The following is a 13,411-nucleotide window of genomic DNA, read 5'->3' on the forward strand; positions in this document are numbered from 1 at the left end:
AATATTCGATTTAACATATTTAGAGAGTAGATTTTGTACATCCACACGTAGGGTGTAAGGCGCTAAAATCTTGGTATTTGCACCATCATCAATGTTCGATCTAACATATTTAGAGAGTAGATTTTGTACATCCACGCGTGAGGTGTAAGACGACTAAAATCTTGGTATTTGCACCATCATCAATCTTCGATCTAACATATTTAGAAAGTAGATTTTGTACATTCATCGCGTGGGATGTGGGTGTTTCCGTCGCAATCAAACGACCTAGATTTACTTCTAGATTCGTGCTTTTGCAGAATTATTATTATATAACGAAATTCCTTGTTCCTCTCCCGTCGCGAACATTTTGAGAAAAATCAAAATAGGGATCTAAATCTTTACCGAGCTGGGTTCTCCCCTTGTCGTCGGCGCATGGCGGCGCCGGCAGATGAGCCGCCGCCACCTCTCCCGGCGGACGCCGTCGTGGAAATTCTGTCTCGCTTGGGCGACACCGTCGCCATCATCCGCTGCGCGGCCACCTGCAAAGACTGGCGCCGCCTCATCCTAGAGCCGTCCTTCCTTTCCCACCGCCGCGCCGGCCCCTCGACCCTGCTCGGATTCTTCTTCCGGGACACCTCCCAGAGGCTGCCCCGCCGCCGCCTCTACCGCCGCCGCCCCACGCGCTTCCTCCTCCTCGGCCCCCCTCAGCCGCCGGCAACCGCCGCGCTCCACCTGTCCCGATTCCTGCCGAACGCCGCCGACCTCCGCGGGTCCGCCCCCGTCGCGTCGGGCCCCGGCGGGCTTCTCGCCCTCCGCCGCTCCCCGGCCAGCTGGCACGGCTCCACCAAGATCTGGGTCTGCGACCCCATGGCCGGGACCTCCACACTTCTTCCCCCTCTCGCGCCCACACATTCCTCCCCGGAGAGCTTCGTGTTCCTCGACGCCGACGCCTCCTCGTTCCGCCTGCTTGCGGCGATGGAGTACCCAACGGCACCATACATCCTCATGCGCATCTTCTCCTCCCGAGCTGGGCAGTGGGGCACGGCCGTGACAGCCCAGCTTCCTGACAACATGGTGCTCTTCCTCAGCTCCCCTGCCGTCGTCCACCGTGGCGCCGTCCACTGGATATGCGGCACCCGAGCCCTCCCGAACGCGGTGCACGCACTGGCGGTGCGCCCCCACGAGACGGCGGAGGCGTCCGTGTGCCGTTTCGACCTTCCGCTGCGTGCAGGCATGCACCGCCTGACCCACTCGCCAGGGGCGGTTCGCTTGTCCAGTTCAGCTCAGGGGTGTCTCTCCTTGGTTCTTCTGGATGAACCTGTGATCTCCATCTGGAATTTCCAAGACGGCGCCACTGGTGCCAATTCGTGGGTGCTCCACAAGACGGTATATCTGATGTCCGTGCTGCCATCGACCATTTTTGATGATCCTACTGCGGAGCGGGAGCTCTCTATTGAAGCATTGTGTGACCAGAGCGGCTCCTTGTTCTTGCGTGCGGAGGACGAGTGCCTTTTTGTGCTCAACCTCGAGACAGAGATGGTGTCAAAAGTAGGTGATGATCATTGTGTCAAGTACCTGTGCCCATATGTGCCGGATTTGAGTTCTTGCCTAGGAGCCATGAAAAATTTCTGATGTTGGATCAAAGTTCAGGTTTCTGTTCTCATCACCTGGTTTAATTCCTGTTAAGTGGAATGGAGTGTTTAGTTCTGTTTGGATGTATTTTACCATGGGTCCATCTTATCTGTGATGTATCACATATTTATTGTCACACATGGCAGACTTATACTGTTTTATTTACAACTGTTTACTGGAGCTTCTGCTTACAGTGTTTGGCTTACTAAATTACTTCGAAGGTTACTACGAAAACTAACCTTGCTCTGACTTTTAGTGTCTATTTGTAATCAGTGTCCTCTAGTGCCAAACTTGAATTCAACCAGTGTATGTTTTTAAAACAATCTGATGGATGGCCTAGATAATAAATCCTGTTCACTGGAAAAGAGAACTTCGATCAGGATATGATTTGAGATAGACTTAGCCTTGTACCATATGTGCTGACTGCATAACATTTGGTTCCATTTCTTAGCCTATAAAATATCTGAATTGCTGATAGAATAGTAGTACTCTAATATACTCCATCACATAGAGTACTGCTATCTGGTAAACTACATATCTGCTGCCATCACATAGAGTAGTATTCTGTGTACAGCCGATAAATGGTCCATCTGGTAAACTACATATCTGCTGCCATCACATAGAAGTGTGCCCACATCATGCACCTCTTAACCTTGAATTTGGTCTGTAAACTTTAATGCATTTGGTATGAATTTTTCCTTTAGCTTCTGATTGTCTTTCTCAAGGAGTGTTTAGTTCTGTTTGGATGTATTTTACCATGGGTTTATCTTATCTGTGATGTATCACATATTTATTGTCACACGTGGCAGATTTATACTGTTTTATTTATAACTGTTTACTGGAGCTTCTGCTTATTGTATTTGGCTTACTAAATTACTTAGAAAGTTGCTATGAAAACTAACATTGCTCTGGGTTTTAGTGTATATTTCTAATCAGTGCCTCTACTGCCAAACTTGAATTCAACCAGTGTATGTTTTTAAACCAATCTGATGGATGACCTAGATAATAATGTGCAATGTACACATCCTGTTCACTGGAAAAGAGAATTTCGATCAGGATATGGTTTGAGATAGACTTACCCTTGTGGCCCTGTACCATATGTGCTGACTGCATAACATTTGGTTCCATTTCTTAGCCTGTAAAATATCTGAATTACTGATAGAATGGTAGAACTCCAATATATGTCTGGATTCTGTGTACAGCCGACAAATGGTCTATCTGGTAATCTGCATATTTGCTGCCATCTAATTATATGTTACACACATAGAACCGTGCCCACATCATTCACCTTGAATTGGTCAGTAAACTTTAATGCATTTTGTATGAAATCTACCTCTAGCTTCTGATTGTCTTTCTCAAGTATTGTCCTGTAAACTTTAAATGAATTATGCAAAAATAATAGTTGAAGAATGGACTGTAGAAGCAGGAATGAATTCAACCAGTGTGTGTATATTTTTAAACCAATCTGATGGATGACCTAGATAATAATGTACAATGTACACATCCTGTTCATTGGAGAAGAGAATTTCGACCAGGATATGATTTGAGATAGACTTACCCTTGTACCATATGTGCTGACTGCATTACATTTGGTTCCATTTCTTAGCCTGTAAAATATCTGAATTAAGACACCCAATGATTTATGGTATGTTGTTTGCTGATGGAGATGGACTAATCCTGGTCTCCATCTCCTGTACGGAACAGACACATGGTGCTGGCCCAGGTGTTCCAAAGTTTAAAAAATTAAGAACATATGTGGAAAGCCAAATTGTCTCTTAAGATCAAAGTCTGGTTGTGGTTGATTTGGCACAATGCTATTTTTGTTGGTTTTGTCATGCTCGTGAAACTATTGAATACTTACTTTTTGAATGTTCATCAGCTCTTGTTATGTGGAGTATTGTTAGTACGACCATAGTTGCTTTCACCAGGCCTACTTGCTTTACTTAGTATTTTTGGTGGATAGCTAATCTTGTTCCCATGAGAACTAAGATGCATATTGTTGGTGTGGCTGTTTTGTGTTTGGCAGTTTGGAGAACTCGCAGCAGTGTTTGCAACTCATTTCCTCTCAAGTTAAACTCATTTGCTACATGTGTGCTTTTCCCCAACAACACCAACATCAAAGCTTTTTTCTCAAGCAAGTCGCGGTAGGCTATATGGATAGCTAATCTTGTTCCCATGAGAAATAAGATGCATATTGTTGGTGTGGCTGTTTTGTGTTTGGCAGTTTGGAGGACTCGCAGCAGAGTTTGTAATAATTTCCTCTCAAGTTGAACTCATTTGCTACATGTGTGCTTTTCCCCAGCAACACTAACATCAAAACCTTTTTCTCAAGCAAGTCGCCGTAGGCTATACATGAAAACCAATGGAGACATAAGGAAACAAAATCCAGAACAAGGAGAGAGAAAAATGTAAACTAAGATTTTGACACACGGCTGATTTTCATGCGGTACTACCAAGACCTAAATTTTAGGAACATTTTTCTATCCCTCAAGTATTTTTTACATGCCTCTGCCCATCTCATTTTTGTGTGCTTTTCTCAGCTACACAAAATTGAGAAAATCCGACAAATTTTGAAATTTGTTCATTATACTTCCTACTTTTACATTTTGTGCAGCCTAGAACATAATAAAGTATTTTGCCCTGAGTTTTTGCATTGTTGCAGGCTACATTGTTGACTACATCTCAGATTTATTAGAATTTTTTTTGTGTTAGAACTGAGTTTCCAAACTTTCCAAAATAAAGGGCTAGCTAGCCCGAGCTCTCAATGGCTGGACTGGACTCCTTTTAAGATGGCATATCACGCTAAATATTATATAGGCTTGAAATAACACATGGGAAAAATTTGTCACATAACAAATATTAGTACTATTCCTGTTGAGAATGGGGTGATAAAATTATTAGTACTATTCATGTTGATAATATGTACTATATAGCGTGCAGTTTTTCATAATCAAAATCGAAATTATGTAGCCTGGAGAAAAACGTAAGCTCCGAGGCTCCATTTGGATATTTGTATTTGCAGGCTTGGCATTGCACTCGGAGAAATATTAATATCCTGAGATATTTGCATTGAGATTCAATGTTAATATTTCTGTTTGGATGTTTAGATATATTGGTACCTACAATTGATATCTTAGTTGAATGCCACATGTAATATTTGTGTTTGGATGTTTAGATATATTGGTACCTACAATTGATATCTTAGTTGAATGCCACATCATGTTTGGATGGTGAAAGTGATGTATTGCATTTGTACGAGAGTTAATCATCATAATGCTTGAAAATGATTTCTTTTGTAACTTTTGAATATATTTGAATGATTATATGGCATAAGAGGTGATAAAGATCAAATATAATATTTATAGACAACTTTTTCCAAAATAATGATTACAATAGGATTGCATCAGCATGACATCAAGCATGACTTTGGTCGGATACATTGATGGAGAACTCACGAAGATGTGGCGTGCAACGGTCTCTTGAAGGACCACAAGATCACAAATGAGCGATTTGGTAGCCTTAGTGAGGTTAGTGGACGTCGGAGACAACACGACACAGATAACGAACAGAGTTGGAGAGGGTGAGCACTCGGTGTCGATTGGGGACATGGGGTTTCAATTCCTTCACCGGGGCCCATGCCGAGGTGGTGCGGAGGAGTTGATCAGAGGAGGTCGAGGTTCCCCGGAAGGGAGGTTCTAGGAGACGTCCCAAGTTAATTAAGGCTCCGCGAGCGGGTGAGAAATAGAGGAAGGGGATGGGTTGGAGTGGTGTGAAGTGCATGTAGAAGGTACGAAGGATATGCAGGACGACACAAGGGTGCTCTTGTAGGGTTGAGATGTCGATGACCAAAGAGGAGGATGGAGGCGGTGGCACCGAGGGCGTAACGTGCGCGAGCGTTCGCGAGAAGATAGAACGAGGTAGAAAAATAAAAAAGCTTCGGACCCGAATGCCTTAGGATGTCTATGTGCAGACTCGTTCATTCGGGGCGGGCTGGCTATCATACTCAATATTTGGCCCGAACACACAACCTCAATACCTAAGCTATCAAAAAGTCTGAATTGGGATATTCGGGCCTGCCAATGTCCAATACTAGTGCTGAATGCAAATATCCAAACGCAATATGAATGTACAGTCTAAACTTTTTTTATGTCAATCAATACCACATATGTTTATAGTAACAAATAGTACATGGTCAAGATACACGAACTGTCTTCAACAGTTACAAAATAAAGTCTAAAAGATACTGGCAAATCTGTGAGGACTTCAGACTCTTTCTTTTTTGAAGGCACGATCTTATACTTTTCTGAAGGCAACCAAAAATAGATAACAAATCATAGACCTATAAATATCAACGAAGGTTCTCCTATAATTCTTTTAGCCACAGTGCCAAGCAGTCAATTAACATCGGCAAAAATACCAACACCAATATGACAGAGAATAACAACCGACCAGGATTATCGATATCGTTGGAGAACCGATAGTACGAATTACCATTATCGAGGAGCGTAGAAGCTGCAACGATGAAAAAAGATTCAAAATCGATCTGAAAGATTTAAACTTTTTTTTTGTGTAAGATCTAAACTTAGTGATGGATAGAGAGGAGGTTTTGAAAAATCCACGTCGCATTTGTTTGGCTGATAGATATCCGTCGTTAACGTGCAGAGTCTGGGACCACCGATCAATACCACAAAACTGTCATCGGTGGCAAAGTTTGTAATTCTGTCAAACTTTCCATTGTCGCCGAGCTTCAAAATTCCCCTTCCTTTCACCTTCCTCGGATCCCCTGATCCAAATTCCCACCTGCACCGCCGCCGAACACCATCTCCGCCGCCGCCGCCACCGCCACCGCCACCGCCATGTCCTTCTCCCAGTCCTTCGCCCCCGGCCCCGCCAGGCACCAACCTCAGCCCTACCACCTCGATCCTCCCCCCCACCACCCCCGCCGCCGCCGCCGGGAGGACGACGAGCCGTACCACCCCTACCCCCACCCCCAGCCACACCCCTACACCAACGCCGCCGCCATCCCCTACCCCCACCCCCGCGACCCGCTCGCGCCCTCCCGCCACCTACAGGACCTGGCCTCCGCCCCGCCGCCGCCGAAGCGGCCTCGCCGCGCGCCCGAGCCGCCCCGGCACGATCCGCCCGCCGCGGCCCCCGCGCCGACGAGGCAGCCCGTGGACGGCGACGCCACGGCGCCGCTGCTGTCGCGGGACGAGATCGAGCGGCGGTCGCCCTCGCGCAAGGACGGGATCGACCCGGCATCCGAGGCCCGGCTGCGCGCCTCCTACTGCGCCTACCTCCGCTGCCTCGGCTTCCGCCTCGGCCTGTGCGTAGTCAACCGGCCGCTCTGTTTATTTCCTTTGGTGATCTCTTCTGGTCTCCACGGTTGCTGATCCTGGAGTGCTGGTTGTTGCTCGATGATGCAGGCCGCAGATGACGGTAGCCACGGCGGCGGTGTATTGCCACCGCTTCTTCTTCCGCAGATCGCACGCCTGCCATGACAGATTTGTTAGTAGCGTTTGGCCTCTTCTTCTTTTGCAACTGTTGTCTTGTGCCAGTAGTAATGCTAGCGGGACTTCCGAATCGAAGAATTAGGTCTGTAGGTGTGTCGATGGGATCGATTTACATGGCTCACATATATACCATTACTTTTTATTAGAAAAAAGTTTCTAACTATACAATTTTAGTGTCACATGTATTCTTCTCAAATTGATGGTACTAGTTATATCACGTGAAACTGAATCAGGACAGAGGGATCATTGGGAAGGATCTTGTATTTTTCCAGTATGCAGATTGACATAGCAGTTTACTACTTACAAGAAAGAAAAACATCTTGATCCATTGACTAATGATCATAGATGTTCTATTACATGCTCCACCAAAGTGTCTTTTCTGAATAATCCTTAGGGTAACTCAATATGATGTGACTCTACCTAGAAACGAATAGCATAGACACCCCTTGTTTGTTGCCATGTGGAAGTATAGAAATTTAATGGATTTAAACGTAGATAGTTTTCTTATTTATGTTTGTTATTTTCACCTATTGCAACTGTACTAGTCCACAATGTTATTACCATTTTATGTATCACTTGGCTTGTGAATAGTTTTTACTGCCTCTGCATTGCTTAGTTCGTTAACTGGTCAATGTTTTATCTATTGTCCAGAATCTAAGATATCTCTTGAATGGCACATTCACCTACGAAGGGATATCTATTGTTATTTTCTCCTTGTCATAATTGGATATGAGAAATCCATCATAACTATTATCTTCTTCGAATTTGCACAGTTGGTTGCGACTGCGGCATTGTTTCTGGCGTCAAAGACAGAGGAATCAACATGCCTTTTGAATACTGTTCTTAGGGCTTCATGTGAAGTTTCTCAAAACCAAGAATTCAATCTACTTCCTTACATGATGCGTGGCGTAAGTAGACACAACGGATACTTTCTCACTATACCGTGTTTAGTTTATTTAAGGCTATGTTGACTTCAGTGTTCTTATTTTTTGAACTAAATTGTTCAGAACTGTAGTGCTATGTGCTAATGAACCACCGGTTGTTGGTATTTTTTGTATGCAGCAAAACTGGTTTCAGCTTTACCGAGAAAGTGTAATACAGGCGGAGCAAATGATACTTACAACACTTGATTTTGAACTTGAAGTGGCCCATCCATATGCTTCACTTTCATCCGCTTTAAGCAAACTAGGACTTTCACATTCCACTCTATATGATGTGGCTTGGAGTCTCATTAATGAAGGGTAAGTATTTTCTACTGCTGAACACATTAATTGATCATTATTTACTGACATGATTAATTTCCTCAATTCTTATAATTATCAAAGTTCTAGGTATATTGTACTCCATTCATGTTCTTGTGGGCACAAGCAATGTCAAATTACCATGTGTAGTTTTTGGATTTTGGCTTTTATTAATGTTGGACTGAGGCTGGCGCCTGGCGCTTTAGATGTTGTTCTTTCAAACTTGTAGATTGCTCTGTGTGTTATCATATGTGGATTATAGTGGTACAGTTCATCAATACTTCTTACAATCTGGCAAATGGACAAAAAACAAAACAAAACAAAAACAGCTGCACAAATGAGAGTTTAAAGGGAGGTTGCAAGCTAACGATGCGGGTTCGATTCCCGCTACCAGTTAGGTTTACAGGCCTGTATTCAACCTTTTTTTTTCCACCAGTTTTTATCAAGGTAAATGCTTGTCAGCCAATGTGTTTATGGGCATATAGTTACCAAGACTGGAATGAAGATACCATGTACATTTCACTATGAAATAACCTCATTTGGAAGCATTGTGTATTGGTCAACTGATCTTCTGCCGAGGCACACTAACTGGATCTGAATGGCGCAAGGGCAACACTTGTTGAATTTGTTTGACCTAAATAATTAGGGATTAGGATTAGTTGTAGTGTAGTTTCTTGTACTCTCCCCATCTGCCACACAATTAGTGCCCATGGATGTCATCCACGGCTTAACTCAAAGTACTGTATGGACTATCACTCGTAGTTTGCTATGTTGTTGTCAATGTCAACTTGATGTAATTGTTGTTGACTGAAGTTCCCAAAACTATATAAAGATTCGTCCTGCAACTTGTGCATGTTTATTTTTACTTTCTCTTTCGCTATACTTCAAAGAAAAATATGAGCTCAATTTTGTATGTGGGTTGTTGGTTCTGTCTTTATGTATATGCAACTTTTCTAAAACTAACAAAAGGCGATTCTCCATTTTGTGTATGGAGGTACTCGAATACAGTGACAAACTGACAATATGAATTGCCTGCATTTTCTTACATACCATTTACAATATTGTTTGCATAACTAATACACTTAAAGAAAGGTCTTCCATATTAAAAAAAAGTATCGAGGAAGCATTTTGTGGATGAACATTCGCATATTTCAGAAAAGAAGACAACCTACTTGGCTACTTGATGTGGATAATGTAGTTCTGAGTAATTTGCAAAAACATCAGTTAAGAATTGCACAAACATGAGTAAATATTAGCAAATAACCTTGCTGCTCTGGGGATATGAAAGGCATCTATGCACAGGACTTTGTTAATTTGTTGTTTGTAAATTTGGATGGAGACTGGAGTGCATTAAGCCTAAATCTGTAGTAATTCTGAAGAGAAAATTGTTAATGGTACCTTCATATGGCTGGATTGACACGATGCTATTGGTAGAAGGTCCAAGTCTTTACTTTATAAGTAAGTGAATGGCATATATGCCATTCCAAAAGTGTGGAAAGTGTGAGAGCACCATCACAAGACTTGGAATTCCAATTCCACTGTACAGTTGTGAACACAGTGCTGAAGAGGCATGTCAGGTGTTGTGAACATGCAAAAAAAAAAAATCACAAGAATACTATGCTACTGAGATCATATGATGCAAACTTTAAGTTTGATAAACAATCTGTAGAAATGACTATTTCTGTTCTGCAGTCCTGAATAAATATTTTTCTGTCTATTAGCCTATTTGGACAGAGGGATTCTGATCCAGTTGTTAGATTTACCAACTTCGTTCAGCTGTGAACAAATTCTGAAACTGCCACTCCCATCCCCATTAAGGTCATGAAGATGTTGATCTTTCATTTGCTTGCTCTCCTATTACGTTATGGATGAGATTAATATCTTGTAACACCTAACTTGGGATGGTAATCACAACCTCGGATGTTTGTTGTTCTACATATATTGCAATGATCTTGCAGTGATAGTGATACAGTACTACCATATGTACTCTGCATTGCTGTTGCCTTCTGAATGCCGTTTTTGCTGGCACAAATGCCAATGTTTCATTGTTTTGAGAATCATATTTTTTTTTGTTTAGGGACCTACTATATACCACATAATAATTTTATATGAAATGTCTCCATCATTATCCATTCTTCCATCTACAATCTCTTCTAATAATAGGTGTGAGTGCTCCTCTGACCATTTTGCGGTTAAAAAATATTGTTTATTTGATGATCTTTGTAAATTGTAATACTTACTGAAGTAGCTCTTTTTTACCTCTTGATATTTCATTGGCTCTGGGATGTAACTTCTGTACTCCCTCCGTTCCTAAAAAAGCTTCGCAACTTTTTCTAGATATGGATGAATATATGGCTAAAACATGTCTATATACTTCTGTATCTAGACAAAGTTAGGAAGCTTTTTTATGAACGGAGGGAGTATATATTATCTGTCTGACATATATCTTTACAAGTTCAGAAGGTACATCATTCTGAAAGAATTGTTGGGGCAAATATACTTCTGCGTTTCCATTCTAAAAGTTTAACATGGTCAAACATAAAAACTGTTCAGCTGGACTTCCAACACCGATAAAAAATTGTAATGAGCAGGAGTACCTGGTAATATTACTATGGGCTTTCTGTGCCATGTGGGAATGAAAATTCTATATGCTAATAATATTGAGAGATTGTTAATGTGGTCGTGCTAGGACCCTTTTCATTTGTAGGCGAATCTTCAATTCTTCATTGTTGGCTATATATATGTTTTCTTGTAGTTCAAGTACATACCTGTGACCTAAGAGTTTGAGATGTTGAACAACATTAAGCATCACCGAGAATTTATGATTTATTTGGTTTCTATTCAAGTATGCATGCACATGTATGGCCAGGATGATTTGTCAGATTCAGTAAGGTTTCTGTTGGATTATGTTGCGGTACAATGTTAGAATTTTCGTGTGGATTGGTGCCATTTTCATAAAGTATATTTAACCTCATCATGTAGTGAAGTTATTGATTGATTTATAGTTCGCAAAAAATAAAAATGGTGAGTGGAGGAAAGGCTATGCACCTACCAAATGTATTCTAGTTGTCCACAACCCAAGCTACAGATTCACGTCACTGAATACAGGCTCAATCTTTGTCGTAAATCATATCCTTTTAATTTGAACTGAAGTTACACTTTAAGCTCAATACAGATTCACGTCACTGAATACAGGCTCAATGCTTCAGTGTAACTATTGAACCCTGAATGATGCGCAATGCTTTAAGCTTGTAATGTTTTTCTAATTCGTAGCACTTCTTTTTCTGATGGCCATACTGTGACAACACAATCCAATTTAACAAAATGAAGTATTGGTCCTCATGGCTTATCCATTTTTTTTATCACTGTCAAGTTGTGTAATATTGTATATTCCCTTCCGTTCACTATTATTTTAGGTTTTTTCAAAATTTCATATCAAGATATGTTTAAGTGTGGGCTCACTCATTTTGGTCCGTATCTAGTCCACATTGAAATATCTAAAACATCTTATAATAGTGAATGGAGGGAGTATTTTGCAAATCTGACCTTACATTCAAGTTTTGTAATTATAACAGACATAATTGTTACATTGGTGATCAAGCAGCTGTTCTTCTTTGTTGTTCAATACATTTTTGGTTCATACACATTTCCTTATGCTTCTACATTTCTATTTAGGCTTCAAAGTGTTCATGCTATGCTAGTTCATCATGAGTTAAAAACCCTCGGAGTTTTTGTGTAGAGAATTACTCCCTCTGTTCTAAAATAAATGTCGCAGCTTTGCCTAGATAAGGATGTATCTACACACTGAAATACGTGTAGATACGTCCGTATCTAGACAAAGTTGCGACACTTTTTTTTTTTGGAACGGAGGTAGTATCAGACTAAGTTCCTTTCCAGGCATCCTTTTGTCTTACAAAAGACAGTACCTCGCTAACAATCACAATGGTATATTCATGTAATATGGTCCTTGACAAGTTTAGCTCCATCTTTAGCAAAGACAGTCATATATGCAAGCACTGACTGCATGCTAATTTAAAATCTCGCTCATGATATTAGAGTCGGTAAAACAACAAATTTGAGATTTGGTTAGTAAACAATAACAAGTACAGTATTGCTGGGGCATACTATCTTCTCCGTTCTGTGCATTGCAAACCTTGGCATATGCCGCTGGAGCATTATTTGGTCAAAGAATTGTTGTATGCATCACAAGAGGCATGTCTAATTGCTAGAGTTTAGCAATAAGGAAATTCCGCAGATGGTTCTTCGATAATATTATCACCTGAAGCATCTATTAGTGGTAAGGACAATGTCATATGGCTTATTTGTTTTTGTTTAATCTGTTGCTATAGTGTTGGACCTTGACATCTCTTGTTGATATGACTTGTGTCTAAAAGAAATGTCTATTTTTCATGGACACAGTTCCACTAATTGATGGTTTGTCCAACTCTTCAGTGTTCATTTATGTTAGTGTTATCCAACTATTATTCTTAATTATTTTAATAATGCAGGCTTCGGAGTTCTCTCTGGCTTCAGTTCAAACCTCATCATATTGCTGCTGGAGCCGCATTCCTTGCTGGAAAGTTCCTCCGCTATGACATTACCTTTCACCAAAATTTCTGGCATGAGTTCAAAACGGCACCACCCATTGTCCAAGGTAACTTGGTGCTCTTTACCTGCAGTGTGAGCATATTTTATCTTAGGGTTGACAACACTATCTGTTGCAATTGCAGATGTTGTCCAGCAGTTGAAGGAGCTACTTTAGGAGATTCCGTATGTTTGTTTCTGTATACAAACACATGGTTTTGTGACCATTGTTACAAATATGTATACCTTGACATGTGGGCAATACGTCTCGAACTTCTGGATATCATTAGTAGTTTGAGAATATACTCGTTCTTTTTCATTTATATTCTACAATCAAAGAGTGTTGCCATGTACCAAAAGGATAAAAGTTCTATCCAAAGTTTTTATCACTTATTCTTTTTTTTGGGAAAGTGTGCTGCATGTTCTGGAGGCATGTAAGTTTTTTTTTTGTTCCTTTAGGAC

General features: G+C 41.3%; 2 protein-coding genes across 2 annotated transcripts; both read left to right on the top strand.

Annotated features, from left to right (window-relative positions):
- The first annotated feature begins 370 nt into the window (after nucleotides 1-370).
- Nucleotides 371-1,782, top strand: LOC124658232. Its single transcript, XM_047196624.1, has one exon. The coding sequence runs from the start codon at nucleotides 412-414 to the stop codon at nucleotides 1,609-1,611; it is 1,200 nt and encodes a 399-aa protein (XP_047052580.1). The 5' UTR covers nucleotides 371-411; the 3' UTR covers nucleotides 1,612-1,782.
- A 4,685-nt stretch (nucleotides 1,783-6,467) lies between these two features.
- LOC124652933 (cyclin-T1-5-like) lies at nucleotides 6,468-13,346 on the top strand. Its single transcript, XM_047191981.1, has 6 exons — nucleotides 6,468-6,937; nucleotides 7,038-7,119; nucleotides 7,898-8,032; nucleotides 8,187-8,365; nucleotides 12,874-13,019; nucleotides 13,096-13,346. The coding sequence occupies exons 1-6, from the start codon at nucleotides 6,468-6,470 to the stop codon at nucleotides 13,125-13,127; spliced, it is 1,044 nt and encodes a 347-aa protein (XP_047047937.1). The 3' UTR covers nucleotides 13,128-13,346.
- Nucleotides 13,347-13,411: the final 65 nt, after the last annotated feature.

The sequence above is a fragment of the Lolium rigidum genome, chromosome 5 (genome assembly GCF_022539505.1).
Source record: "Lolium rigidum isolate FL_2022 chromosome 5, APGP_CSIRO_Lrig_0.1, whole genome shotgun sequence".
NCBI lineage: Eukaryota > Viridiplantae > Streptophyta > Magnoliopsida > Poales > Poaceae > Lolium > Lolium rigidum.